Source organism: Spea bombifrons, chromosome 5 (assembly GCF_027358695.1).
Source record: "Spea bombifrons isolate aSpeBom1 chromosome 5, aSpeBom1.2.pri, whole genome shotgun sequence".
Taxonomy (NCBI): Eukaryota; Metazoa; Chordata; class Amphibia; order Anura; family Pelobatidae; genus Spea; species Spea bombifrons.
The window spans coordinates 49,737,881-49,764,835 of record NC_071091.1 but is presented as its reverse complement, the minus strand read 5'-3'; the positions used below and the strand labels follow the sequence as shown (position 1 = coordinate 49,764,835).

General features: G+C 41.3%; 1 protein-coding gene across 2 annotated transcripts in view; it reads right to left on the bottom strand.

Moving 5' to 3' along the window:
• CTNND2 (catenin delta 2) overlaps nucleotides 1-26,955 on the bottom strand; it is a 396,723-nt gene that overhangs the window by 141,452 nt on the left and 228,316 nt on the right. For both annotated transcript variants that reach the window (XM_053466296.1, XM_053466295.1), the window contains 3 exons: nucleotides 23,036-23,152; nucleotides 18,918-19,090; nucleotides 2,374-2,938 (listed from right to left, as the gene is read on the bottom strand). In XM_053466296.1, coding sequence (XP_053322271.1) covers nucleotides 2,374-2,938; nucleotides 18,918-19,090; nucleotides 23,036-23,152 — 855 coding nt within the window. The remainder of the gene's footprint in view (nucleotides 1-2,373; nucleotides 2,939-18,917; nucleotides 19,091-23,035; nucleotides 23,153-26,955) is intronic.

Sequence of the window (26,955 nt, the reverse complement as noted above, 5' to 3'; positions counted from 1 at the left end):
AACACACATTCACAAACATTTAAATACTCATTCATTCCATTAATCACACATACTTCACACATTTATCACACATACTTACCCAAAAACCCTCCCCCACCCCCTTGCCTGAACTGCAGATCTCTCACTCGAAGACTTCTGCAGGGGACCGGCTGTACCAGCAACTTCTCTGGCCCCGCCCCCAGAGGAGGGAGGGGGAGATAGAGTTCTGTGAGGAAGCTACAAGCTTCCTGTCCTCCTGCTTCTAACGGAAGAGACGCTGCTCGCGACCGGTAAGCAGCATGGCCCCAGCCATTTTTTGGGGGTCTGATTAGAAGACAACCCCGATTATAAGACGAGGGGTATTTTTCAGAGCATTTGCTCTGGAAAAAACCTCGTCTTATAATCGAGCAAATACGGTATATCAAATCCCACTTCCTCTTTGTACATTTTAATCACTACTTATCACACAGGCACATTAACCTTGATCTGAAACCACGTGATTGCATTGTACTTAAAAAACTATAATTACTGTTGTAAATATTTTGTAAAAACAAGTCATCCATGTTAAATATTTACATATAACAGCGATGAAATCATTTTTAGATGCTTTTGAGAATAAGCCACAGATACTGCTCCATTAAAAATAAATGCATTGTAAAAACTGTACAGTGGAAGAATTTATAATGCATGATATAATGCAAGGATATAATAAAAGAGATAATTATATGCCAACACAGATAACTAAACTTAAACAAGAAACTAATAAATATCTTCATGGGTCCTGGTATTATTATACACATCAAGCTCTGGAATGAAGCTAATATACATAAGGACTTCAGTAGCCTACCTTGGCACACAATGGTAGGCCCCCAGTAGCATTAACCTGCGCCATGCATCCTTCCTTGGTTGTAGACTGGATATAATGATGAAGTCATATATCTTATTATGAATTACAATTTTGTATGGCACCAAGACCAGCTCAGGTGCTGACACACATAAAAAATCCAGATCATGCACATACAAAAGTGCATAATAAAGTATATGAATTTATTACCGGTACTTTATTGAGTCTACGCTATATATTTCTATCTATTGTTGTGGAAAACTGTCATGCTAATATCCAAAAAATTCAGAAGAACCTAGAAACAGATCAGTATAAATCCAATCCACTTGCTTGCTTTTATTATTTCATAAAAGTGTATTCATTTGTTGTATTTTTTACATGTGACCAATATGTTTGCTTGTATACATTACACAGAAATCCTGTTCTACTGGCTTGGAGTGCAAATATATTAACCAACTTTTACATAGTATATAAATATATTTAAAAAATATTGTTGTAATCTAGTTAATGCAGACAAATCAGTGTGTTGGCAAAGAAAATATATTTATGGTTTATTAGTAGTTTAAGAAAACAGATTTGCAACATTTATTTTGTGTTCCCTCTCTCACAGGCATTCACTTGACCATAGCCATAAGGTCAGGAAGTGTACAGGGACCTTTTTTCCTGTATCATGATTTGGGTAAGCAAGAGCTGGGTTGACTCCTTACACCTACCTTCAGCCTTCAGGTATGTCCACATTCATTGACAATGACAATACACTCAGTAGGGGTCATGTATAGAAAATGGTTCTGGTATGGTGGTATTATCACCAAAACAATCAATGGCATAGTCAGTAGGAAAATCTCATTGGTTGCTACATAAATCATAAGAACATTTTTTAGATGTACGCACATACAAAGACAAAGCCCATAAACACAGCACAGAAAGCATACAGTCGTGGTGGAAATTCTGTCTAATGGCTTTGCTGCATGTTACTGAATACAAATACCGTGGCTAAAGGACAAGAGGAACTGCAAAACAAAACAAAAAAGCTCTAACGCTTTAAATCAGAGCTAATCTCTCCCTGGGACACTGCTACAGACAATCCTTCCAACCCCCCTCCTACCCCCAACACACACTTCTATTTCAGAATACTAAAAAATGCACATAGCCTGCAGTTTAAGACAGGATAACAATAAAAGTAAAGAGTTGTGGACTGAAGTAGGCATTTTTCATTTAAATTATTCATATCCTAGCATTATTTTCCACAAAAATAACAAAATGCTTCTTTCCCAAATAATCTAAACAGTTATTTGGTTGTATGTACAAAACACTAACTTTATGATATGTTTTAAGTAACTCAATTTGACAACGCATTTCCACATTTATTTGGCATACATAGTAAAACCAATTAAATAAACTGAATTGCTACGTCATTATTATGGTATTGATAAATAATTAATACATAATAAATGAATTAATAACTAATATTTTATCTTTAAATCTTCATATTTATTTCCTAAATGGTCAGATCACATGTTTCTTCAATTAGGAATGTAGAAACATCTTACCTGCAAGACTGCCAGGTCTCTGCAAGGTGGCTGTTGCATACAGTTCTTGTGAATGCTTATTGTACTGATCTGAGGTGTGAACAAGGCGTTTTGGGGGTGATAGTGTGGCATAGGTGCCAATGGTTGAACTCAACTGATGCAGAGGTGAAGAAGATATATTTGACTGGATGGTTGGTGGTGAAGTCACGCGTACAGATGAAGGGGAAAGACCAGCTGATGACACAACTATGTTGATTGGCGAACTGGTGCTGTAAGACTTGGCAAGGCGGCTAGGGGACTGCTTTGGAGATGAAACCCTCTGAGTGGTGCTGTAGCCAGAGCTCTCGGAGGCAGAGCCCACTCTCTGGAGTTTGGTTGGAGATCCTACTTGCTGCATGGATAAAGGAGAGCTTACTCTCTGAGCTGGCAGAGTTGAGCTTGAATAATAAAGTGTTGAAGAATGCTGGGAATCAGGCAAATGGAACGCACTCCCATGGCTTGGCACAAAGGACTCTCTTGACTGGGAGGTAGCATGTGATTGAGAGGGTTCAGCTCCAGATGAATGAGTTGTTCTGCTTGTTGTGCCCTGTAGTCAACATACCAAACAAAGCCATTAGGGAAATAAAATAGAACATTTTGAATTCAATGTTAACAATTATAAAATACATTAATGCCTGCCTCTCCTTGTACATTTTTTCAAATACTTTTATCTAGCAAGTAACTGAATTTTAAATACATATTATTCTAGTTCACCCAATTCAATAATGCTTACAAGATCAAGGTCCTGAGCATTATCAAACTAAATATTATGTGTTTATTTGTCACATCAGTTAGCTCCTGAATAAGAACGTTAAAACAAAGCGAGTACTGCTGCAAACTGTTTCTATTCCACTTTTTGTCTTATTTGATTCCACAGAATATAAGCTACATCTGAATGTTCAGTTTGCAGAGTCAAGTATTTAAAATAAAAAAAAAGCTTCAAATAATCTCTCTCATTCACAAAGGTTTTTTCTGTATTTGAAGATAAAGGATAACAATGCAGAGAGACAGAAATAATTTGCTGCCTACCTACTGTGGCCAGAAAATGACAGCTATTGCATTTGATATCACAAAGAAAGCCAGAATAAGAAAATAGCTTATAAGGAAATAGCTTATTTAAAGAATCATGGCTTATTAGTACAAACAAACTTCTGCATCAAAGAGCAGTGATCACCTTGGAAGCCCTGTGGAAAAATGTCACCTTTAGTAAATGTTAAAACCACATCTACAGCTCTGACCATCCATATCCTTATTTCATGAGCACTGTGCAGCTGTACCCACTAATCAGGAGCCGCTCAGCATCTTCTTCATTAACAACAACACAATAGACAAGTAAAACAGAACTTGGGATGGAGGAAGGAAATAGAAAAAGGAATCAGTGAAGTTAAGAGCCAGGAAAAGTAATTTGCTTTGACTGAATCCCTGGTGCAATTTACATGTGAATTAAAATAGTACATTGTCAAATACTTCTGTGCAGGAGGTCTCTGATCTGCTTAGAAACCTATGAAGCAGCACAAACTTCTTTTCTAAAGCCTAATAATATTCAACGGGATAAGGGTAGATAAAAAGAAACTCCCCAGCAGATGCTTCTACGCCATCACATAACATGTTTAGCTATTTCAAAGATCAAAAAGGTTAAGGAGATCATCTTGGACATTTCATCTCTTACAGTAACAACCCCTCAATAAATGTTCTTAGGGAAGCAGGTAGCTAAACACTTTGACACATTTTGAACAGGGACTGATCTATAAATTTAAATTCTCAAACAAAATCTGTTAATCAGAAGTTCAAAATTAACTTGCACATTATAATTGCTTGGTGGCTGATTATGTAAAAGAAAAGCTTATGAGTATGCCTTATAATATCACATGGTCTAACTAGACAGAATTTTACAAACAAAAATAGAAAATACCCTTATCTGACAATGCTTCGATTTTGTTACACTACCGCACAGATATTGCAGGTCCCCATCTTACCTCTATGAGAAAGATCATTTTAAACAAAACATGATGACAGCGTGGGCAAGTTACGTGGATGACTATATAGAACATATGGATAAGCCAGTTTTATTCTGGGAGGCCCCAGAGGCTATACTGAGAGGCCATATTATCTCACATGAGGCAAAATATATGAAGGAGTGGTATAGTAAATTCCATTCCCTAAACTCCCAAGTGTCTCAATCATTTGCTGACTACATAACACACCATAAGAGATCATTATTATACTACATCCAGTTTAAACATCTATTGGAAACCCTTATACAAGAAAAAGGCCAACACAGCCCCTTAATCACACTAGAAATCCAGACAATATAATAAACCAAGTAAGTTTTTGATATCTATCACAGCCAGGGCTGGATTAACGTTGGGGCTGACAGAGCTGCAGCTCCGGACCCCTACCTGAAAATAGGTCTGACTGACTGGGCCTATGCATGGCCAATGCGGCCGCCAGGGCCGTCTTTAACACAGGCAAAATGGGGCAGCTGTCCCTAGAGACCGCAGTTGCGACCGGGCCCGCCACTCTAGGCAGGCTGTTTTGGGGGAAAAGATGCCACAGGCAGGCTGGTTTGGGGGCAAAGATACCTCAGGCTGGCTGGGGGCAAAGATGGCAAGTCCTATGATTCCAATCTGGGTGCTAGGCAGGTCCTGTGGGTGAAATCTGGGTGCCAGGTATGATTTGATACTAAAGTTGGGCTGGCTGGGGGCAATAATTCACAAGGGGTGCGGGCTGGGGCATCACATAAATTAATACCAAAGGGAGGGGCAGGCTGGGGGCATAAAATCACATAGGGCTGGCTGGGGGGGGATACACAAGGGGGCAAAAACACAATAGACATAAGCAGTGTAGAAAATTTTAAAAAATATATTGTTAGCTTAGCCGGTCCGTATGTGGGTGTCTGTGGGAGAGCCTGTCCTAGTGTGTGTGTTTGGGTGTTGGTGTGGCAGAGCCTATCCTGGTGTGTGTGTGTTTGGGTGTCGGTGTGGCAGAGCCTGTCCTGGTATGTGTGTGTTTGGGTATCGGTGTGGCAGAGCCTGTCCTGGTGTGTGCTTGGGTGTCGGTGTGGTAGAGCCTATCCTGGTGTGTGTGTGTACTGGGTGTCTGACCTGGTGTGTGTTTTAGGTGTCTGTGTGGCAGAGCCTATCCTGGTGTGTATTTTGGTCATCTGTTTCCTGGCACTTACATAATGTAGGAATAAATTGAACTATTTAATTTTTGCTTATCTAGAGTTAAAACGCACTGTTGAATTTGTAGTCACTTCAGAGGACAAAACTTTCTAGGCCCAGAAATCAGTGAGAGGAAAAGTAAAGGTTTTGTGTTATTTACTCTATTTCAATCTGCATATCTTATTAAAAGGGATAAGTGGCACTAAATTGTGGCTTCAGGTTTTCCACGTATGATGACTTTTTTTTTTAGTGTACTGAGGTACTCCCAATCACATCACATAAGATTTTATCTTATACCATCTGCTTCGCACTGATGTCATCTTTATCCAGTACACATGGATGCCGAGGAGTTAAGGTTCTGTCTATTCTGTCTATTTTATTTATTTCCATAAAAAGGCCCACCAAAATCCTCAGCACCAGGCCCGTGATGCTCTGAATCTGGCCCTGATCAAAGGGTCCCAAAGGGGAAAATCTTATATCACTTCAATTATAGATTATTATTTATTATTTATTGTTTTATATAGCGCCATCAAATTCCGTAGCGCTGTACAATGGGTAGACAGGACATAACAAGTAGTATGTAACATAACAAAGTTTTTTTATATTGTATTGCCTGGATGACCTCCCTCTTTCCCTGACAGCTGTTACTTAAGGGATTGGCGGGTCCATGAGAGTGTTTGCATGCCCCTAACTGTCCCGATTTGGGCCTATCCATACCTCTGTCCCGTTTTGTGGGGGCGGAGGAAGGGAGAGTCGAGAGTGGTAATCACTTCGGATGCAGCTGCTAGGGGGCGCACAGCCACCCGATCAGCAGCTGCAGCCTGCAAGGCTAGTTGGGAGATCACAGTCTCCCTCTAGTTGTCTTAACATTAGGAAGCACGAGGTCTGTCACTTCAGAACTCGCTTTACTGCTCCCTCATCACTACGCAATGGCAAATAATGCCGAGCGCGGGGATATGGCATCGTACCCCCACACTCTGCATCAATGGCCAGCTCGTAATGATGAGGGAGCAGTAAAGCGAGGTCTGAAGTGACAGACCTCTCGCTCCCACCACAGGATGGAGGAAGAGGTAAGAGATGGGGAGAAAGGGCAGTGTATGTGTATGTATGTATGTATGTGTGTGTGTCTGTGTGTATGGGCAGGTTTGTGTAAGAGCAGTATAGGAATTTTTAGGTTGGTGTATTAGGGCAGTGTATATGTATGTGTGTGTGTAAAGGCAGGTATGTGTAAGGGCAGTGTATGTGTGTGTGTGTGTAAAGGCAGGTGTGTGTAAGTGCAGTTTATATGTATATATGTGTGTAAGGGCATTGTGTGTGTTTATATGTGTGTGTAAAGGCAGGTGTGTGTAAAGGCAGTGTATGTGTAAATGTGTGCGTGTAAAGGCAGGTGTGTGTTAGGGCAGAGTATGTGTATATGTGTGTGTAAGGGCAGTGTATATGTGTGTGTAAGGGCAGTGTATGTGTATATGGGTGTTTATGAGCAGGTGTGTGTAAGGGCAGTGTATGTGTATATGTGTGTTTATGGGCAGGTGTGTGTAAAGGCAGTGTGTAGGGACAGGTGTGTGTAAGGGCAGTATATGTGTATATGTGTGTTTATGGGCAGGTGTGTGTGTGTAAAGGCAGTATGTAAGGGTCCTGGGAGGGAGGCTAACATAAGCCTTTTTGTTTATTTAAAATAAATCTCTGCTGCTGTTGACTACTCTTCCAGTGATACTCAGCCAGCATTATGCTGGACACCTGGCTGGCTGAGAATCATGGGAATTGCAGTTCACAGCTAGCATCTGCAGCTTTACTGTTGACTGCACTTCCCATGATGCTCAGCTAGCATCATGGAAGCAGTATGTGTAGCTGAGCCTCACGTGAACTTTAGTTAACAGCAGATGATGTGACAGGTGTTAGTTGTGAATTACAACTCCCACGATGCCTAGTCATGGTGGACGCCTGGCCGGCTGAGCATCATGGGAATTGTAACATTTGCAGCTTTATCTACTGTTAACTGCACTTCCCATGATGCTCAGCCAGCATCATGGAAGTAATATGTCTGGCTGAGCCTCATGGGAATTCAAATCAATGTGTTAGATATTTTTAATGACTGTGCTAGGGTTGCCACCTGGCCGGTATTTCACCGGCACAGACGGTATTCAGAGCACCCTGCCGGTATCTGTATTTTTTGCAGGGGCGGGCGGCGCCCAGAGCCAGGGCCGGACTGACCCACCGGGATACCGGGAAATTTCGAAACATTCAAAACAGCCGCTAAGCGGCTGCGAGCTTGATTAAAAGCCGCCTCCTCCGTCCGCCGGCTCCTAATGAAATTAAAGGGGCCAGTGTCAACGCACCGCGACACCCGATGGCCGTGCTTCAGCACTTCGTCCCACGTCTTAAAAGGGGTGGGACAAAGAGCTGAGGCACAGCCATTGGGTGGCGCGGTGCGTGCACACCGGCCCCTTAAATTTCACCAGACACCAGGGAGTCAGAAGCAGTGGTAAGTTGGGGGGGATAAGGCTTTTCTGGAGACAGAGTGCCCCATGATATTCCTTTTAACCCCTTTATGCCACTCTGCCTCTAGAAATGCTTTTTAACCCCCTATATGCCACTCTGTCTCCAGAAATGTCTTATACCCCCTATATGCCACTCTGTCCCATGATATGCCTTTTAAGGACCTATATGCAAGAGTGGCATATAGGGGTATACGGCATTTCTGGAGGCAGAGTGGCATATAAGGGGTATAAGGCATTTCTGGAGGCAGAGTGACCCCCTATATGCCACTCTGCCTCCAGAAATGCCTTTACCCACCTATATGCCACTCTGTCCCATGATATGCCAGATTATGCAAATTAGCATGGCTGGTATTTTTTGGCAAGAAAGGTGGCAACCCTAGACTGTGCTGACAAAAATGAAACGTGTTTTAAAGGGTGATGCAAGCGCGACATTCTAAAGTGCAGTTGCTTGTACCGGTGAGTTCTGCGAGAGCGATTAAAAAAAAAAAAGTGTCCTTCTTTCACATTTTGAAATGTTGGGAGGTATGTGATTGTGTTAAACCTGTCATAGGCACGTGTGTATGAGTTTTGCTGTGAGAAACATATAAACAAGCTTAATTCAATTACAGAAAACAAGTGTAGGCATCATAGGACCAATCCATTTGTAATGCTTGACAAATTGATTGTAGTTGGGTTTTTTAAAAGTCTATAAGTACATTACATTACAAGACTCATATTTACTTGCAGTCTTATGAAGTTTGCACCCGGTGCAGTGCTATGCCATATTATCATACCTGGGAACTCTCCAGGTTTGGCCCAGAAAACTTTGAAATACAATAACTTTCATGTTAACTATCTACAAGAACTAAGAGATAACATTCCAGGATAAAATGTAAATTAAATACAGAGACAAAACTAGTTCATGAAGCACCCTACCCTGGAAAAAGTGATAGATTTTTTCTTTATGCTCTTTAAATGGCTGACAAACGCAGCAGATTCGGTCCTTTAGTGTGTGACTGTCGGTTCATCACACATGGCCTCATGCTGCAAAAGTGCAAGAGCATTAATCAGCCTTGAAGTGCAAGGGGCGAGTTTAATCCTGGATGAAAGAGGACATTTTCCAGACTTTCTCTCAAATATACCGGTATATATTACATGATGAACTATACCTTTTAGTAGTTTTTATTCTACATGTCATATTTTGAAACAAAATGTTCATCCTTACATGTCTGTATAACAACTATCTTTGTAACTCAAATATATTGCTGACATATTCTGCCTCGGGGGTCTAATATTGTAAATAGGTCACATTCTAAAGGGCATTGTCACCTGCATCATAACCAGCATGTCATAGATTCTGTCATTCAAGTCAGTGTTCTTTCCTGTATCTCAGCATTGTAATTGAGGCTTATTGCCTCTGACTTATTTGTTTTCTCACTTTGCTTCTATTCATCTCATTTATCGAAAATGCCCTGAGGCTGAAAATGACAGTGCTGATCACTCTAATGATTGCAAGGAAAATGCCACTGATCTTACAGAAAAAAGAATCATGTTATACCAAGTAATGGTAGTTAAACAGGTCATTACATAAAACTAACATGAGGTTATGTGAGTTACGAATATTTCAAATATTTTCTGAACCAGTTGACTGCATATGCTACGTTTTTGTTAGCATTTGTTCCTCTAATAAAACAGTGTGTTCATATGCTGGACTTGGCTAAATAGGAAAAAAATAATGAAAACTATTTCCAGAAAGAAGATATTATTTGTTTAAACTCTATAAGTACATTACTTTCAGGGGAAAAAACACATTTTATTATCATTGTTGCCTGAAAATTTAGCAACAATAACCTGCCCCTCTTCCTTTTCCCCCTTGGATTACTTTGAGATCAAAAAGGAGGGTGGACATGATCTCTGGGCAGGAGGCTGTAAGTGGAGCTGCTCTACCTAATCTGTATAATACATCACTGCACTAGATGCTCAGGTAGCAGCTCACATTTGAGATCGACCAGGTTCCAGTAGATACATGAGCGAAGGTCTGTGTAGCTACTCCAACTTGTTACCGTTGGAATATAAAAATTTTTGAAAATAAAACAAATTGTGGGTAAGGCCTGTCTTATTGAAATCAAAAGGCCAATGGTCTAATTAATTTTTTTTTTAGATGCATCATAAAAAAAAATTTGAAGAATAGCACTTGCAGCACAACTCAATTGTCTATTAATAAAACAAAATAAAAGCAACTATATTAGTATAACAATCTGTTTCAGGTTTACTACAGTATCTGCTCCACAAACTTCAGTTGATTTTTATTTACAAGGAACTATAACAAATACCAAGATAAAGCTTGTGGTAATAATCTGGAATTAAAAACTGTGTGAAAACCATGTGATTACATGTCACCAAGGTGATGACCTTCAGTAGCGAAGATGTTTCATATTTTATAAGCATATCTGCAATAGATAGCATATAATAATATGGTGACATTTTATAAATTTGATATTTCACCTGCATTTATATATGCTTACGATTATGTCTGTTAGGGTATCTTTACAAGTTTATAAATCAATTGGTGTAGACAAAATAAAAGGCATCACACATGTTTGTAGCATAGGGCTAATTACACTGCTGAACAGAAAATGGTGGAAGGGAAAATATTATGTGGAGGATGTTTTTCTGTTCAAAGCAGAGCCTGGTACAAAAATGTCTGTCTTCTTGAGATTAGGATATTAATGTAGAACAAAATCTACTAATGTAGTGATTCAGATGTATTAAACATATAAATATTCATCCATACGTACATGCATGATCAAAATTCAAAGTTTAGTTTATATATTATTCATGTGTTAAGTAATTTTATATTATTGTAGTTTAAGCATACAGATGGTATTTCCACGCAAACACTGAGTGCAGATGAGCTGGCCATCAACTCTGCATTGTAAGTTCGTGCAAGCTGGACAGGAATTCAGCTCTACTGTTCATAACGACCACACTGACTGCCGAGTTGTGTGAAAATGTAATACAAAAGCAACTCAGAATACATTAAACCTTGTGTATCTGTCTATTGGAAGGGTTCTCAGTTAGATATTCTGTTGAATAGTATTACTTACGCGCGTCAACGGGGGAAGGCCCCCAGCCAGCCCATGCAGCAGATCCCTCCGTAGCGCCGATGAGGGTGGCCTCCATAAGATGGCTGTGATGGAGCAACGTGAATGGAGTTCCTGTACTCCTTAAAATCCAGAGAACCACTACACCTTGCCCTCTGATGGTCATACCTATGTTCACCACAGTGTATTGTACTATTGCTCATGTGCTCCTGTGTTTGACCTAGCTTGACCCTGTCTATCCTGAATTCCAGCTTCCTGACCTCGGCTTGTTACACAACTACTCTGGTCATGGATTCCTAGCTTAACACCAGGGCCGGACTGGCATATAGGGGCTTAAAAGGCATATCTTGGGACATAGTGGCATATGGGGGGGTATAAGGCATTTCTGGAGGCAGAGTGGCATATAGGGGGTTAAAAGGCATTTCTAGAGGCAGAGTGGCATATAGGGGGTTAAAAGGCATTTCTGGAGGCAGAGTGGCATAAAAGGGGTTAAAAGGCATATCATGGGGCACTCTGCCTCCAGAAAAACCTTATGCCCCCCATATAACACCACCCCCCCGACATACCAGTGCTTCTGACTCCCTGGTGTCTGGTAGGGGCAGCGGGTGGAGGCCGGCATTCATGAAATTAAAGGGGCCGGCGTGCACGCTCCACGCCGCCAGCCCCTTTAATTTCATTAGGCACCGGTGGCCAGAGGAGGCTTTCAATCCCGCTCTCAGCCCCTCAGCGGCTGTTTTGAATGTTGGTCTCCTGGCCGCCAGGCCCACGGACCTGCCGGCCCACCGGGAAATTTCCCTGTATCCCGGGGGCCAGTCCGGCCCTGCTTAACACCCATTTGATCTACCTTTGTGTGCAACCTTGGAGTTGGTCCCCAGTCTTGGAAGATCATCACAAACTTCCAGCCACAGCCAAATGCTCAACCCGAGGAAGAACTCTTCTGAGACTTCTCAGTGTGTCCTACCCTGCAGCAGCATCTCCTCTGCTACGCTGTGAATGACAACTAGCATGTGTATTTATTGCAGAATCATTTTTTAAATCCTTCTCCAATGCATAGGATCTGAAAATTTGAGTACAGTTATGTTATTAACAATACAATTTAATGATTGTAAAGCTAATGAAAGTCTTCTGATACCCTGGAAAATCCAGTTATCCATAAAACATAAAATACACTTTTTTAGATCACTACTTTTTCAGCGAGAGACAATTTGGCAAAGCTTAATGAAGGAAAGCCCAGTACTGCCTATGGTCAATTTTCAATTCCAGATGTAACTAAACACACAGATATTTTTCTTCATGGGCTATAAACCTTAAAGGCTTGTCGAACACAAGACTAAATGTAGCATGCCTGAAAATGGTTGGCACATAACAAAAATGACAGTGCCAGGTATAGCTAAAAAGAGTTCTCACTATGCCTCTTCATACCAATTGTCCACTGTTTCCCTTAAAGGGACAAGTTACTATATACTACTATAGAGGAATGCAAATTAAAATATTCTGGGAGTACTTTATTACGCATTCTTCCTGACACAGAAGGTATAGCCATGCTGCAAAATCGTCCTTGTTTCCTCATGATCCGAAATATCTTGCCGCTGATTGGCTGCTTAAGCTTTCAATCAGTGGCAGTAAGTACTAAAGAAATCAGTAGGAATATGTCCTGTCAGCCAATCAGTGTCAGGAAAGTGCTGCCATTGAAATCAAAGAGAATATTTTATACATGAAGTTTGGTATTACTTCATGTTTGGTCAAGAAGTTTGGTATTAGGAACTCTATTGCACTCAATTTCAATTGACTCAAATTGAGACACAATTTTCTTTTTTATATATATTTGTATTTGTTATTTGCTGTCCCCAATGAATACAGCTTATCATACAAAAAATTAATGATGTACATGTGCTTTTTCCCATATCAAATAAATATTAGTTCTAATCACCCCCGTACAGCATTATGACAATTAAAATGGAGAGAACCATGGCGTGGAATAAAAAAACCCAAACCTCCATTCACCCCATGTACAGTGGCGGAACTACCGGGGTCGCAGGGGTCGCGACTGCGACATAAAGCAACATAATGCTTTTTTAAATTATTTTTAAATGATTCAACAAAAAAAGAAATCTCTGTGTCTGTATGTGTTTACAAGTTCAGCTCTGTCCCCTTTCAGCCCCCCATGTAATCTCTGTCCCCAATGAGCCCCTCCCAGTGTCACCCCTGTCCCCATTCAGCTCCCCAGTGTCACCTCTGTCCCCAGTCAGGAGGCAGAGTGCCCCATGATATGCCTTTTAACCCCCTTTATGCCTCTCTGTCTCCAGAAATGCCTTTTAACCCCCTATATGCCACTCTGTCCCATGATATGCCTTTTAACCCCCTATATGGCTTATAGGGTATAAGGCATTTCTGGAGGCAGAGGGGCATATAGGGGGTTAAAAGGCATATCAGGGGGCAGAGTGGCAAGCCTGGGGCAGATGTGCATAACTGGTGGGGGGCAGGTTGGCAAATAAAAGGAAATAAAAACAAAAATGTAGCCTGAGAAGTGGGGGAGGGGGGTAGATGGTATGAGAGGAGGGTAGATTGGGTTGGGGGGGCCCTTAACAGATTCTCGCACCGGGGCCCTGAGGCTTCTAGTTACGCCCCTGCCCATGTACCTAGTTGAATGTAATTCATTAAGCATGTAGAACATTACAATAACGAGATTGAACTTCGTGCCCCATGATATGCCTTTTAACCCTATATGCCACTGTGCCCCATGATATGCCTTTTAACCCTATATGCCACTCTGGCACTTAGAGGGTTAAAAGGCATATTATGGGGAAGAGTGGCATATAGGGAGGTTTAAGGCATTTCAGGAGGCAGAGTGGCGTATAGAGGGTTAAAAAGGCATTTCTGCAGGCAGAGTGGCATTAAGGGGGTTAAAAGGCATTTCACAGAGCACTCTGCCTCCAGAAATGCCTTATGCCCCCCATTTAACACTCCCCCCCGCCCCACTTACCGGTACTTCTGAGTCTCCTGTCATGTAGCTGGGGCAGCGTGTAGACTTACGCTGCAGCCGGAAGGAGGCGTGGCTAGCAGCGGGGGTTGTCTGCGTGCATCACGCAGACCTTCCCTGGCTGTCAGAGATCAGAGTTCCCCGCGCCTGTGCCAGTGCCGCACCGGTGCGGGGAACTCTGATCTTTGACAGCCGGGGAAGGTCTGCGCGATGCACGCAGACAACCCCCGCTGCTAGCCACGCCTCCTTCCGGCTGCACACCGGGGACTCTGAAGTACCGGTAAGTGGGGCGGGGGGGTTGAGACAGGAGGATCCAGATCCCCTGCAGCTGCGGGGGATCTGGATCTTAGTCGTCTCATAGTCAGACTTTGAGGTCTGATTATAAGACGACCCCGATTATAAGACGAGGGGTATTTTTCAGAGCATTTGCTCTGAAAAAAACCTCGTCTTATAATCGAGCAAATAAATAATAATGTCTATATTCATTGACCATAATGGCTAGCTTCTCACATAATCCAGATTTTTTTTTTATGATTTAATCGTGTTAGATATTAAGTGAGATAATTTATCCATTATACAAGTTTGTCTTTTTAAGATAATAACTTCCTCTCTGTCTGGAGATGTTTGTCTTTCCAGTGTCTCGCTATAACAGATTTAGCAGTTATAAGAATATACCTACTTAACTTTATGTGACTTTTATTAAAGAATTCAGGAAATTCAGTAAAACAATGGAAAACATATGTATGCCTAGACAACTCTCCTCGATACACACACGTCTATTGAGAGATTTGGTATTAAGGATTCTATTGCGCAAGAAGACCTCTTTTTCCTATCTATTCATACTTATTGTACCCACATGTACATTGGCACTGTCCAAATGAAGTACAATATCTTCAGGAGAACAATCTGTCTGTAGCTGAAAAAGCCCGCATTTTGGACCACCAACCTGGCGAAGAAAACAGTGCATATAAAGCGCTAATTTGTCTGGGAAGACAAAGGCTTTTATAGTTTTACTCACGTAGCCTTAATGTAAGATATCAAAGGCCTTCTCAGCATCTAGCTAACAAAATACAAGGAATTGTCCTTGCCTTAGCCAGCATGTCTAGCCAGCATGTCTATAAACTTTCTAGCATTTTCTGTAGGCCTGTCTTCCCTGGGTGGATTCCACCTGGTCATATCCCAGTAACAACTCGTGTCAAAATGCAGCTAGTAGAGCCTACCTGAAATCAGGTTATTTGGAACCCTTCTGCAGAGTATCCGCTGAAAATGCTAGCACACTATATAGCAGGGAGATGGCAGTATGTCATGCAGATCAGGAGGCAGGCCGAGGTCAACAACAGGTTAATCAGTCCAGATAGTAGCAGAGCCGAAGCCAGTAGACAGACCAGTGTTGGCAATGGGTAAATCAGTCCAGGTAGAATAATACATACAGCAGAGTTAAACAGACCAGCGTCAGCAAAGGGTAAAAAGGCCAGATAGGCAAATCCTAGTAGGGGGATCCTCTTCTGCAACACTAGAGGTCCTGCTGGAGGACATTGAGACTGGGAGCATCGAAGGAGATGATAGGCGGCAACAGGTTGGGTAAGTCCAGCATTTGACACCTGGAAATAGCAGAGCTAGCCTGTTTGACAGTATTTTAGCTTTGTGTATTTTAGACGTTTTTTTTAGCTTCAATTCTTTTATTACCCTATCGACCTCCAAATATGTAATAGGTTGGGTTAGGCTTTTCCCCCAAACAATCACACATATTATCCTCTACTGGCTTTGGGGTATTATATATGGGATAATATTTGTCAAATACTTCTGTTATCTGGCATGGGTTGAAGATTTTTTCTCCCTTATCATTTTTAATACAAAGAATAGTTTCCCAAAGGCCCAGAGGTCCAAGGTTTGGAAAATGGGCTATAGGGAGATAGGTAGGGGGTCTTGAGGCAGAGCCTCCAGAAGCCAGGGAGACGTCATAAATGTAACTATGTCAAAACACGCTGAACGCACAGTTGTGTCAAAATGGTGTATAGTAGAGAACTTCCAAGAATAAAATCTAGGTGAGTGACCTGTTGAAAAAAGTCTCCTCTACACAACATTTTAAGAACCATTTTCATAATATATATATATATATTGGTTCTTCAATAAATTGCCTCTTATGCGTCCCAAAACACCCCCCACACTCCTCAATGCAACCAGTAGTTAGGAGGGTTGAAAAGCTACATATGTGCCACCTGTATATGTATTAGATTTTACTTTAATGCAAAACAATATAACAAACTTAGCAAACCGCAATTCATTATGGCCCATACACAAATAATTCCTATTACTCTGACCCACCTTGTGGACCACCTTGTCCACTTCCTTTCTAAGCAGATACTTGCTCTTTACAAGAAATTTATATTAAAAACTTATTAAAAACGAGAAGGCACCCGAGGCAGAAGAAAAGAAAAATGTACCGTAATTACATTTTATATTCCTCCTCAACCACCACAGCTAAAGTACCATTAACTAAATCAGGTCTAGAAACTGGTCTTCTTGGTGTCATGAATCATTCCCAATCATCATTTTGTCCACATAAGGATGACTGACTGTAAAACTGTCATTAATAACAATAGACTCAAAAGACCAAAACATTGTGGATCGGTAGACCAGAAACAACACTATGGAAACAATAAATGTCACAAACATAAATCATATTATACTGTCTCACTGCGCTACATAGACAAGTTGATGGGGTATGTGACCTCAAACTAGATGACTTTTTGCCCTTCACCAAAGTCCATTTCTTCTGAAGCCACTGAGGTTTTGGATCAACATTGGTGGAGCTCCTGGTAGATTCCTTCCTTGCTGTTGGTGGTGTTCCAGAGGCATAACCCCATTCTTTAAGTAAACTCTGGCCATCCTCCACTACTGTGATGTTCCTATGGTTTGCGTTCCCATTTAAAAGTTTTGATGGTAGATTTCCTTGTTTTGTATGAGCATTCTAGTGGTGGTAGCTATTTCTCTTCTCTTCTGTGGTCAAAGCAAAAGAATCCTGGAACACCTGGATGCCCGTGTCAAATTTTGTAGAATTTGTTCCTTTACATGAAGGAAGTGGATTCTAGTTAGGTCTAGTTGGACCGCCTCTGATTCTCAATTCTTTTATAAGAACAATCTTCTAAATCTGTAGGTTTCAGACGAAGTAACTTCTTTCTTAAGTTCTGTGTGATGTTCTGCTAAATTGTTATGTGCATCAATTACTTCTTCTATTTTCTGTTCAGCTGTATTAATTTTGTGTTAATTTTTATGTGACTTTGTGTATATATTGCCTAATGTTCTCATAGAGTTAGTCTTTCAGCTCCTGTAACATGACTTTAAACTAATCAGCTGAGATTGGATTCTGTGCTTCTAATTTGTGGGCTCCCAGCAACCCATGGTGGTTTTGAGGCGTCCTTTGTCTCCTGCATCTTCCAGCCTCTTTGGAGTTTTAGTGGTGAAGTAAGAATTAGATTTTATTGTGTCCTTTTTTCCACAGTGTTGTAATGTCTTAATGGCCACTTTCAGTAAACTCAAAATGCCATTTTTTATTTAGGTTGAAGGTGGGCATCACAGCTCATTGCCTAAGTGTCCATCTTGTTTCGCTGTCACTTTGCCGTCCCTAGTCATCTTTTTGAATGCCCAAAATTATTTTTTGCTATGTTGTAGGTTTTAACCCTTCTAAAACCTAGACCCTCCTTCGTTTACAATGTTTTGAGCCATGTATTCCACTACCTAAACTACCTCTTCCTTTCTGGATTAGTGCATTGCACTGATACTACTTCAGAATATAGGGTCCTCTTTTTTGCATTTATATTACCCTAAGAAGCAGGACTGCCATTGCACTTGAAGTGCACTCATGAAGAACCCCCCTAAGGAAGTTACAAGTGTGACTAGATGGCAATGCTTTATTGTGACATTTTCTGTGTTATCTTGTGGTATGGAAATGTATGTAAGTTAGCAAAGATTTTTAAGATTTGTAAAATTTGCAGGCCTGATGGGTGGTAACAGGGAGCAGTGAATGAAAAAAAGACAGCAATATTGCAACAGAATGAAAAAGAAGTGTGATTAGGCAAATTGTAGACAAGAGAAAAGGGCATTTGAGGGTGACAAACTAGTGGAAGCAGAGGGAATAAAAGATTGATAGAGAGTGATCATGACAACAGGGAGAAAATATGTGGGGAGAAGGTATTTGGGAAGATTAATACAAATATAGAGCAGAGAAATATAAATATAGATAGAAAGCACCCTGTACCTGGTCCTATCTGTCCATTGTGATTATCTTTCTGTGTGCCACATTGCACTGTGCTACAGAATATGATGGTGCTACATATATCAATCAATACATAATAATAATGGTAACTAATTAATAATAAAGACCACATGCATATATTGTTAAGGAGGAAAGGCTTTCTTTTTTTAATAGCCATTTTGCTTGTTCGTGTTTAGTCCATGATGTGTATTCAAACTGCATTCTGCTATCCCCAGACAAAATATCTATGTAATAAAAACATACTAGTCATTTATGAATTTATGCAAATATGAAAAACATTGCAAACCCTGCACAGTACTATACATTAAACCACCAATCTGTTAAGACTTATATCAGTGATGATATGCCATGCAAATAAATTAACTTCTTTTAATAATGAATTTCCATTCGCAACATTCTTTAGAAATCCTTGCTGCAGAGGACATACAAATAGCAATCACATAGCACAGCTATGCAGCTATGCATGAGGTGTATCTGCAGAGCTGTAGCCCTTGGGTGAGTGAAACACTGTATTTGTCCACTTACTTGGTTGTAGCTCTGAATGGCAGATCTTGCTTGATTGCTGCGGCCCGTGAACGACAACGCTGATGTTTCCCCCAAGGCAAGGGTCTGGTTGCTATGGTAGCTTGATGAATACTGAAAAGACCCTTCAGGTTTAGAATTGAGCTGAAGCGCACTCTGGGATAGGAGGCTGGGTCCTGAGTTAAGAAAAGTCATTTGGAACAGTCAGTAATGGCTTCAGTGAAGCAGAACAACCACATGATGTACTGGATTTATCAAGAGAAGCCAGATCTTACTAATTATGTTTACCTGGTACAATATTAAGCTACTGAAAATGATTTGCATTATTCATGTAGTAAATACTAATTCATCCACTATTTTAAAGAGACATATTCCTTGTATCCCCGGTTTAAAGGTTTCATTGCATAGGTTTATTAAGGAATGATTTACAACAGCGGACAAAGTATGATTAAAGTTGCACATTAGCCATGATAGACTTAAATGTATGTGATAGCATTCACCTTAAAATTATATGGGTTGGAAATGCATATGGGATTCATCAGAATCCCCGAATAGCCTTTGTTCACGTCCCCTGCCCCTCAGCTGTTTTCAAAGAAGGAAAGCACTGACTTGGGCAAGAGTTACAACATCTTCTGCAGGTAAGCTGCAATGGAAATTACATTACACAATGTAATGTTCACTGAAGTATGAAGGCCTTGGTATTGGAATACCTGGAAACTTCAGTTTGGCTAAGAGTGGCCAATGTGTATTGAGTTTGCCTCTGTTTGGCTGAGGATGGTCAGTGTATTTGAGTTTGCATCAGTGTGGTGACCAGTCAGTGTGAGTGTTCAACTTATTAAGAGATTGTCAACTAACTTTATATTTATATGCTGCTCTTTTAACTAACCTGGGTTACACCTGGCTGGTGATTGTTCCAGTAAAGCACTGAATGCTACTTAATCAATAGTAAAAAGAAAGACACCAATCTCTGTTATGTGATTTATTAGCGATTTAGAGAAGGCAAAGAAATAAAAACCGAGGCAAAAAACTAACATTGCATTGAAAATATGTCTTTATTGTTTTGACCTTTTGATATTTTCTTCACAAAATATACCAAAATACTCTGCTCTCATGGATATCAAACAACTGCAAACACAACACAGGTTTACGCCCCACTACCCACCTATTCCCCCTTTAAATTGGGGTGTTTCCCTCAATGTCAGCAGGAACATCAACTGACGGCAGCGGGAACACCCACTGACATCAGTGGGAATGCCCCCAACATCATCGTGACCTCCCACCAATGTCAATGGGCAGTCATGCCTGCGTCCTGCAAGTCGCCGGAACCTACAAGTTTCCAGGTATGATAATTTGTGTTACCTCCCTTTGCCAAGATAATAGCTCTGATTCTTCTCTTATAATGCCTGATGATGTTGGAGAATACAAGGCAAGGGATCTGAGACCATTTCTCCACATATCAAATTTCCCTTCTGTTAATTCCAAAGGTTTTCTATGGGGTTTAAGTCATGGGACTGGGATGGCCATGGTAGGACCTTGATTTGGTCAGTTAACCTTTTTTGTGTTCATTTGGATCTATGTTTTGAATCATAGTCTTGCTGAAAGATCCAACTACGGTCTATTTTAAGTTTTCTGGCAGAGGCAGTCAAGAGCAATATTTGTTGATATTTGAGTCCATGATGCCATGTAGTCTAACAAAATGTCCAGGTCCTCTCACAGAAAAACATCCTCAAAACATTAAAAAGCCACCACCATATTTAACCGTGGGCACCAGGTACTTTCCCATATGGCTACCTCTCTGTATGTGACAAACCCACCTCTGGTGTTTATTGCCAAAAAGTTAAATTTCAGTTTCATCCAACCACAGAACTCGATCTCATTTGAAGTTCCAGTAATGACTGGCAAACTGTAGACGGTTAAGTTTGTTTTTGTGGTGGTGATGTAGGTGACATCAGATTGTAGTTTTGGAGACTATCTGACTCCAAGACGCAACTAACTTCAATTTTCCAGCGATCCTTGGAGATTGTTTGGCCACTCAAACAATCCTCTTCACAGTGAGACAATATAGACACATGTCCTCTTCCAGGTTGATTTATAACATTTCCAGTTGATTGTTTGATATCCATGAGAGCAGAGGTCAAAGGGTTAAACATTTTTCACAGCATTCTTGCTCATATTTACCAAGGGTGCCAATATTAGTGGAGGGAACTGTATATAGGTAGACCTGCATCTAGGATTGGCTTGGGAGGCAAGTTCCAGAGCAGTCCACATTGATGCTGAAGGCTAGTACAGGCCGGCTCTCCTGGAACAGTAAGCTGAACAAGTTGCTAAGAGGCTGCGCAGGGACCTCCAGCTGTGACACAGCAACTGGAGTATGCCTCTCCTTCGTTGGGGGCAGTAGGGGAGGTAAACAGGCTATGGCAGATATGGCCAAGTTGTAAAAGGGTTTTTGGAGGGATGGAAGAGGACGTGCGGGTCAGCTGGGGGCCCTGATGGTGGATTTGGATGGGCAGTTGTGGTCCATATTTTGAGCCAAAGGACTCGGGCCCTGGAGGCTGGGGCACATGAGGACAACTCCCTCCTCCAGGATGGTGGGCAGGTTGCGACGTCGATAGCGCGGCCAGCGAAGGTGGCAGCTGCAGGGGACCGTGTCACTCTTCTCGGTGGTGGGGAGGTTTAGTGAGGGGTTTTTGATCCCTTTTGTGGATTTCGCTTCATCACTTTCGGTAAAAAATTACGTTTCAGTTGTTTGAGAAAAGTTATCAAAGGAGGTAGCGCTAGCCCCGCTACTGGCAAACTTGTAGGTGTCACTAAGAAGAAACCGAGCAAGTACAGGCTGATTCATCATTTGTTGTACCTGCAAGGGGGTTCGGTCAATGATGACATATCAGCACAGTTGTGTAGAATGATCTACACTTATTTTGATGAAGTGGTTTGGATGGTCAGGGTGGTGGGTCGCAGGGTGCTCTTAGCAAAGACAGATGTGTTTGGCTGCTGCCAGTACACCTGGAGTTTCACCATCTGGGGCACCAATGTCAGTCCCACATAGATATGAGCCTCAAGATGGGTTGCTGAACCACGTGTGTCTATTTGAAGTGCTTTAGCACATTTTTATAATGGGTGGTGCGATGGAGTCCTCGATGCACTACTTAGACGATTTCCTTGGTATTGGCTTCCGGACTTTCCCTGATGTCCTCGCCTGTTGGCGACAGCCAAGAATATGATGTAGTGTTGAGGGTGACAAGACCAAGGGGCCTGCCACCTGTCTGAGCTTCCTCAGGGTCAAAAACCAAATCTGTGGCCATGGAGTGTACCTTACCAGTGGACAAACTGGCGGATTGTCCAAATTGGCAATCGCTACTGAAGAAGCTAAACTTCAGGTGATGTCAATGGGTGAATAGTTGGAGCCTAGTGGGAGTGACATCTTGGGCTGAATGGGAGGTCCAATTGGCAGGTCCTGGAGGGGTACAATGGGCAACTGCACCTATATATGAATGCTGCAGGGTCTGTAGGGTTTGAAGCCATTTTGGGGGCACACTGGTGCACGGACAAGTGGCCAGACTCATGATGGGTTGCTGGCTAAATAAGGAATTTGGCGTTCCTTGAGCTGTTCACAGTTGTGGACGAGGTTGTCCTGTGTGGTGAGGACAGTGTGTCTTCAGGACAGGGGGTAATGATTCTGTAGGGAAATTTGAGAGTGGGCTACGTTACCATTAGTCTTAAGGCGCCATCCCCTCCGGTGGTTCTCCTATTGCTAATGCTGGAATGTCTGTGCCTGAATGTGATCTGGAGGGCTGTAACTATGTCTGGAATCTAATGACTGATGCTCTCTGTAGTTTTCAGTGGGCAGAGTTTCAGGCTACGGCACCCCATGAGGACCAAGAAGGAGGTTTTGGGCCTCCTGCATGCAGCCTATGGGGGCCACTCATTCAGGATACTACATACGGCAAGGCTGCAAGGTCATACTGGTGGCAAGTTTCTTTGGTTAGCTAGGGCTGAATGGACCTTATGGCATCCTGTCCAAATGGCATTTTTCTAAATTGCTTGTAATTTCATTTTCATTTCCCCCAAGTACAATATGCCACAAGCAAACTCTACATATCAAAAAGTAATTAAACACTTACTTTCAGTAGTGGAGTAATCCTGAGGGTCAAGTATTCCTGATTCCTGCAACGATCTAATACATGAGTCAACCAGTTCTAAGCCAGTTGTTAATTCATCCTCTATGTCTTTCTGGCCATCTGCAGAAATTATAAGATAAGGATTATGAAGACATATTCCCCCACTTTATTCATAATATATATATATATATATATATATATATATTTTACATTTGGTTCAATAGGCTTCTGTACTAAGCAACAAAATGCCCTACAAATACACCTGGAGTGATTATTTTCATTTCCAGGTGTTCACTGAATGTTTTACTGGTCCATGCTGGTCAACCTTACAGGCGTAACCTAAAGAGTCTCATAGCAAATAATTATTTTTTATATCATCTGAGCAACTCTTGGCTCCTGTGAGTCCATGTTCAGTTAAATTGCAATGTGCAGGAAGTATAAGTTGTGCAAATACACATATGACACCTGTGTATTTAGTAATATGTTGTAATGTGTTGAAAAACATATGTGTCTATTCACTAAAACACTGAGTGGTTAGTCAAGTTAAGGTTTAACACATTCGTGACAATGTTTGATTTTGTTTTGGGTAATTTTCTTCTCCCTCATTTAGTGTACCCACAATGTATCTATTGTTTTTTCAGGTCAAGAAGGGCTTTTTTTTTTAGATACCATTAGTTTGAGCATATCATCTAATTTACTATAAAAAAATATAAATAAAATATGGTGAAAAAAATAAAAAAGCACTTTTTCTTACTTTTAATTGAATCCTTTTTACTCGTCTACAAAAGCTATGGAACAAAAATTGCTAAATAGATTCAACTATTTGTCCTGAGTTAAGAAATACACATTAGTACAAGTAGGATATTACTATACAGCGTATACTATCCATGTACAGTGATACTATCTAGAGCTGCAACAACTAATCAATAAAATCGATCATAATCGATAATGAAAATCGTTGTCAATGATTTTCATTATCGATTAGTCGAATCGATTTTTATCAATTACAAAAAGAGTTTTTTTTCAGAGAAAATGCTCTGGAAAAATTCCTCTCCTTCTATAATCCAACATCAAACAGAGATCGGATTATAACACTAGAATCCAGATCCCCCGCAGCGCTGCAGGGGACCTGGATTCCCCTCTCTGTCAGCCGGTGATTGTTCGTGCGATGTGCACAGACATCCTCTGGGGCTTCTGCGATGCAGCACCAGCATCACATGACCTTCATCGTAGGTCCATCAAAGAAGCCCCAGCGGAAGTGAAGGGGAGTAACAGAGGCTGTCCTCTCATGTCTCATCTCATCCTCTCTGTCAGCCGATGTGCGATGATGTAGTAGTATAATATAAACAGCATATTACTATTGGTAAAAAGGTGGCAATAAGTATACAGAAAAGCAAATTATTTCCGCAATAAATCACAAAATCAAGAGCTAAATGAAATAAACAAGAAACTGTAAGCGTTTTAATTAACAGTTGCTGATTTTTGTGAGTTACTTAATGCTAAAACAGAATTATTTCTGACACATTTAGGGTCATGTATAAAAAGGAATTCTGGTGTAGTAATAAATCTGATGCAGTCACCATATCAATCAATAGAATGTTCTTGCTAATCCAATTTTACCTTTTTGCATGAGCATTGCTGTCAGGGCCGGCCCGACAATGGAGCCGAGTGGGGTGCCCTTTTTTTTTTTAAAGCCGAGAAGAGAGAGAGAGAGAGAGAGAGGGCGCCGAGTGGTTTTATCTTACCAAGTTGTCAGTACCTGCTCGGTGCCCCTCTCTCTCTCCTCTGCGAGCCCTCTAGCTTGGTCTCGGTGCCGGCTTGTAATGTTGAGCGCAGGAAATGACGTCATCTTCCGGCGCTCATACATATTAAGATCCTTTAGTCTTTCCTGATACTTTTTACCTTGCAAACCATTTACCATTTTAGCAGTCCTGAACTACACTAGATAGACAAAAGTATTGAGACACCTGACCATTACACCATCACAGAGTTTTATGACATTGCATTCTAAATACACAGACATTAATGTGTAGTTGGTCCCCTCTTTGCAGTTATAACAGCTTCCACTCTTCTGGGAAGGTTGGATGAGAAGGCCTGACTCGCAATCTTTGTTTCAGTTCATCTTAAAGATGTTCGATGGGGTTAAGGTCAGGGCTCTGTGCGGGCCAGTCAAATTCTTCCACTCCCAAGTTCATCCAACTATGTCTTTTTGGACCTTGACTTGTGCTCTGGGGCACAGTCATGGTGGAATAGAAAAGGGCCTTCCCAAAAATTTCCCAACAAAGTTGGAAGCATAGGATTGTCCAAATTGGCTTAGTATGCTGAAGCATTAGGATTTCCCTTTACTGGAAGTAAGGTGCCTAGCCCAATCCCTGAAAAACTCCAGACAATGATCCTTCCTCCAGCAATGCAGTCAGGTACAATGCAGTCAGGTAGGTAACGTTCTCCTGGCATCCTCCGAACCCAGACTTACAGTTTTTGTGCTGATAATTAATGCCAGTGGAAGTTTGGAACTCTTCAGCTATGAAATCAGCAGAGCGTTGGTGACTTTTACGCACCGTGCGCCTCAGCACTTGGTGATCCCACTCTGTGACTTTACGTGGCTCTTAAACACGTCCACTTTCCAATAATAGCACTTGCAGTTGACCGTGCAATATTTTGCAGGGATAAAATTTCACAAACTGACTTTTTGCAGAGGTGGCATCTTATCACAGTACCACGCCTGGATTTACTGAGCTCTTCAGAACGACCCATTTTTGTAAATGACAGAACCGCCTCTCCTTTTCTTGCCTGCTTACTTTTAAGTCCTCAGACATATTTACTCCTAAGTCCCATTCTTTTGATGTTTGCGCATATAAAGCTCCTTTAGGCATTTGTTTGTAAAGGAAGAGTTTTGACATTGATCTTTTTGTAAATTGACAAGCATTATTGGGTCCACTTATTGCTAGATATATTTTCTTCCTTTGCTGAGGTAAATGTTCACATAAAATGTGGGCACTTCTTTAATACGTCAGAGCCAATAGTTGATTTTTTGAATGTGTGTTATATGCATTTTGCCAATAAATAAAATGTGTACAAAACTGTTGATAAAGTGATTGAAAAACTTAAACTGTAGAATTCCTTGTGTTACTAATTTACAGGCTGCATCCACCTAATTCAAATGATAGGTTTTCCCAGACAATTATATATATGGCCGGCAGACCAACATTCAAAGCGGCCGCACGTCGGCTGCTTTGAACTTCGGCGTGCACACACCGTGCCGCCCAGTGGCAGTAGTGCCTCAGCTCTTCGTCCCGCCCCTTTTAAGACGTGACATTCAAGGGGGCAGGCTCACAGAAGAGTTCCTCCTGACTGGGAGAGGATCATCATGTCGGAGGACAGCAGGGAAAAAACCACAAAAATGTAAGTATTACCAAAAAAATAATTAGGGGTTATAGGAAAGTGGACCCATATTCAAGGAAGGGGGACAAAAATTAAATAATACAAAAGGGGGGTGGCTGAGTTGTGGCATTACAAAATCAATAGGGGTGTGTGGCTGGGGGTAATACGCATGTCAGTGGGGGCATCAATAGACAAGAGGTTGGTTGGGCATCACATTAGCCAATACAAAAAGCATGGGGGCATCAAGACACAAGGGAGGGGATTGGCTGGCGCATCACATAAATCAATATACACAGCTAGCTATCGGATAACCAGACACATAGGGTGTGCAAGGGTTAATGATAACAAGGAGAAACACAGAAAAACCTAATTATACAAAACCAATTTAGGTCATCTGCGGGAACCCCAATGTCCTTGTTGAATTTGAGGATTTTCAGTGATGTTCCATAGAAAGTTTCAGGAGAGATTCTAAGAGACGTTCTCAGAGAGGTTCATGGAGAGGTTCACTGATTTTCCAAAAAACAATCAATTTTATCCCCTGG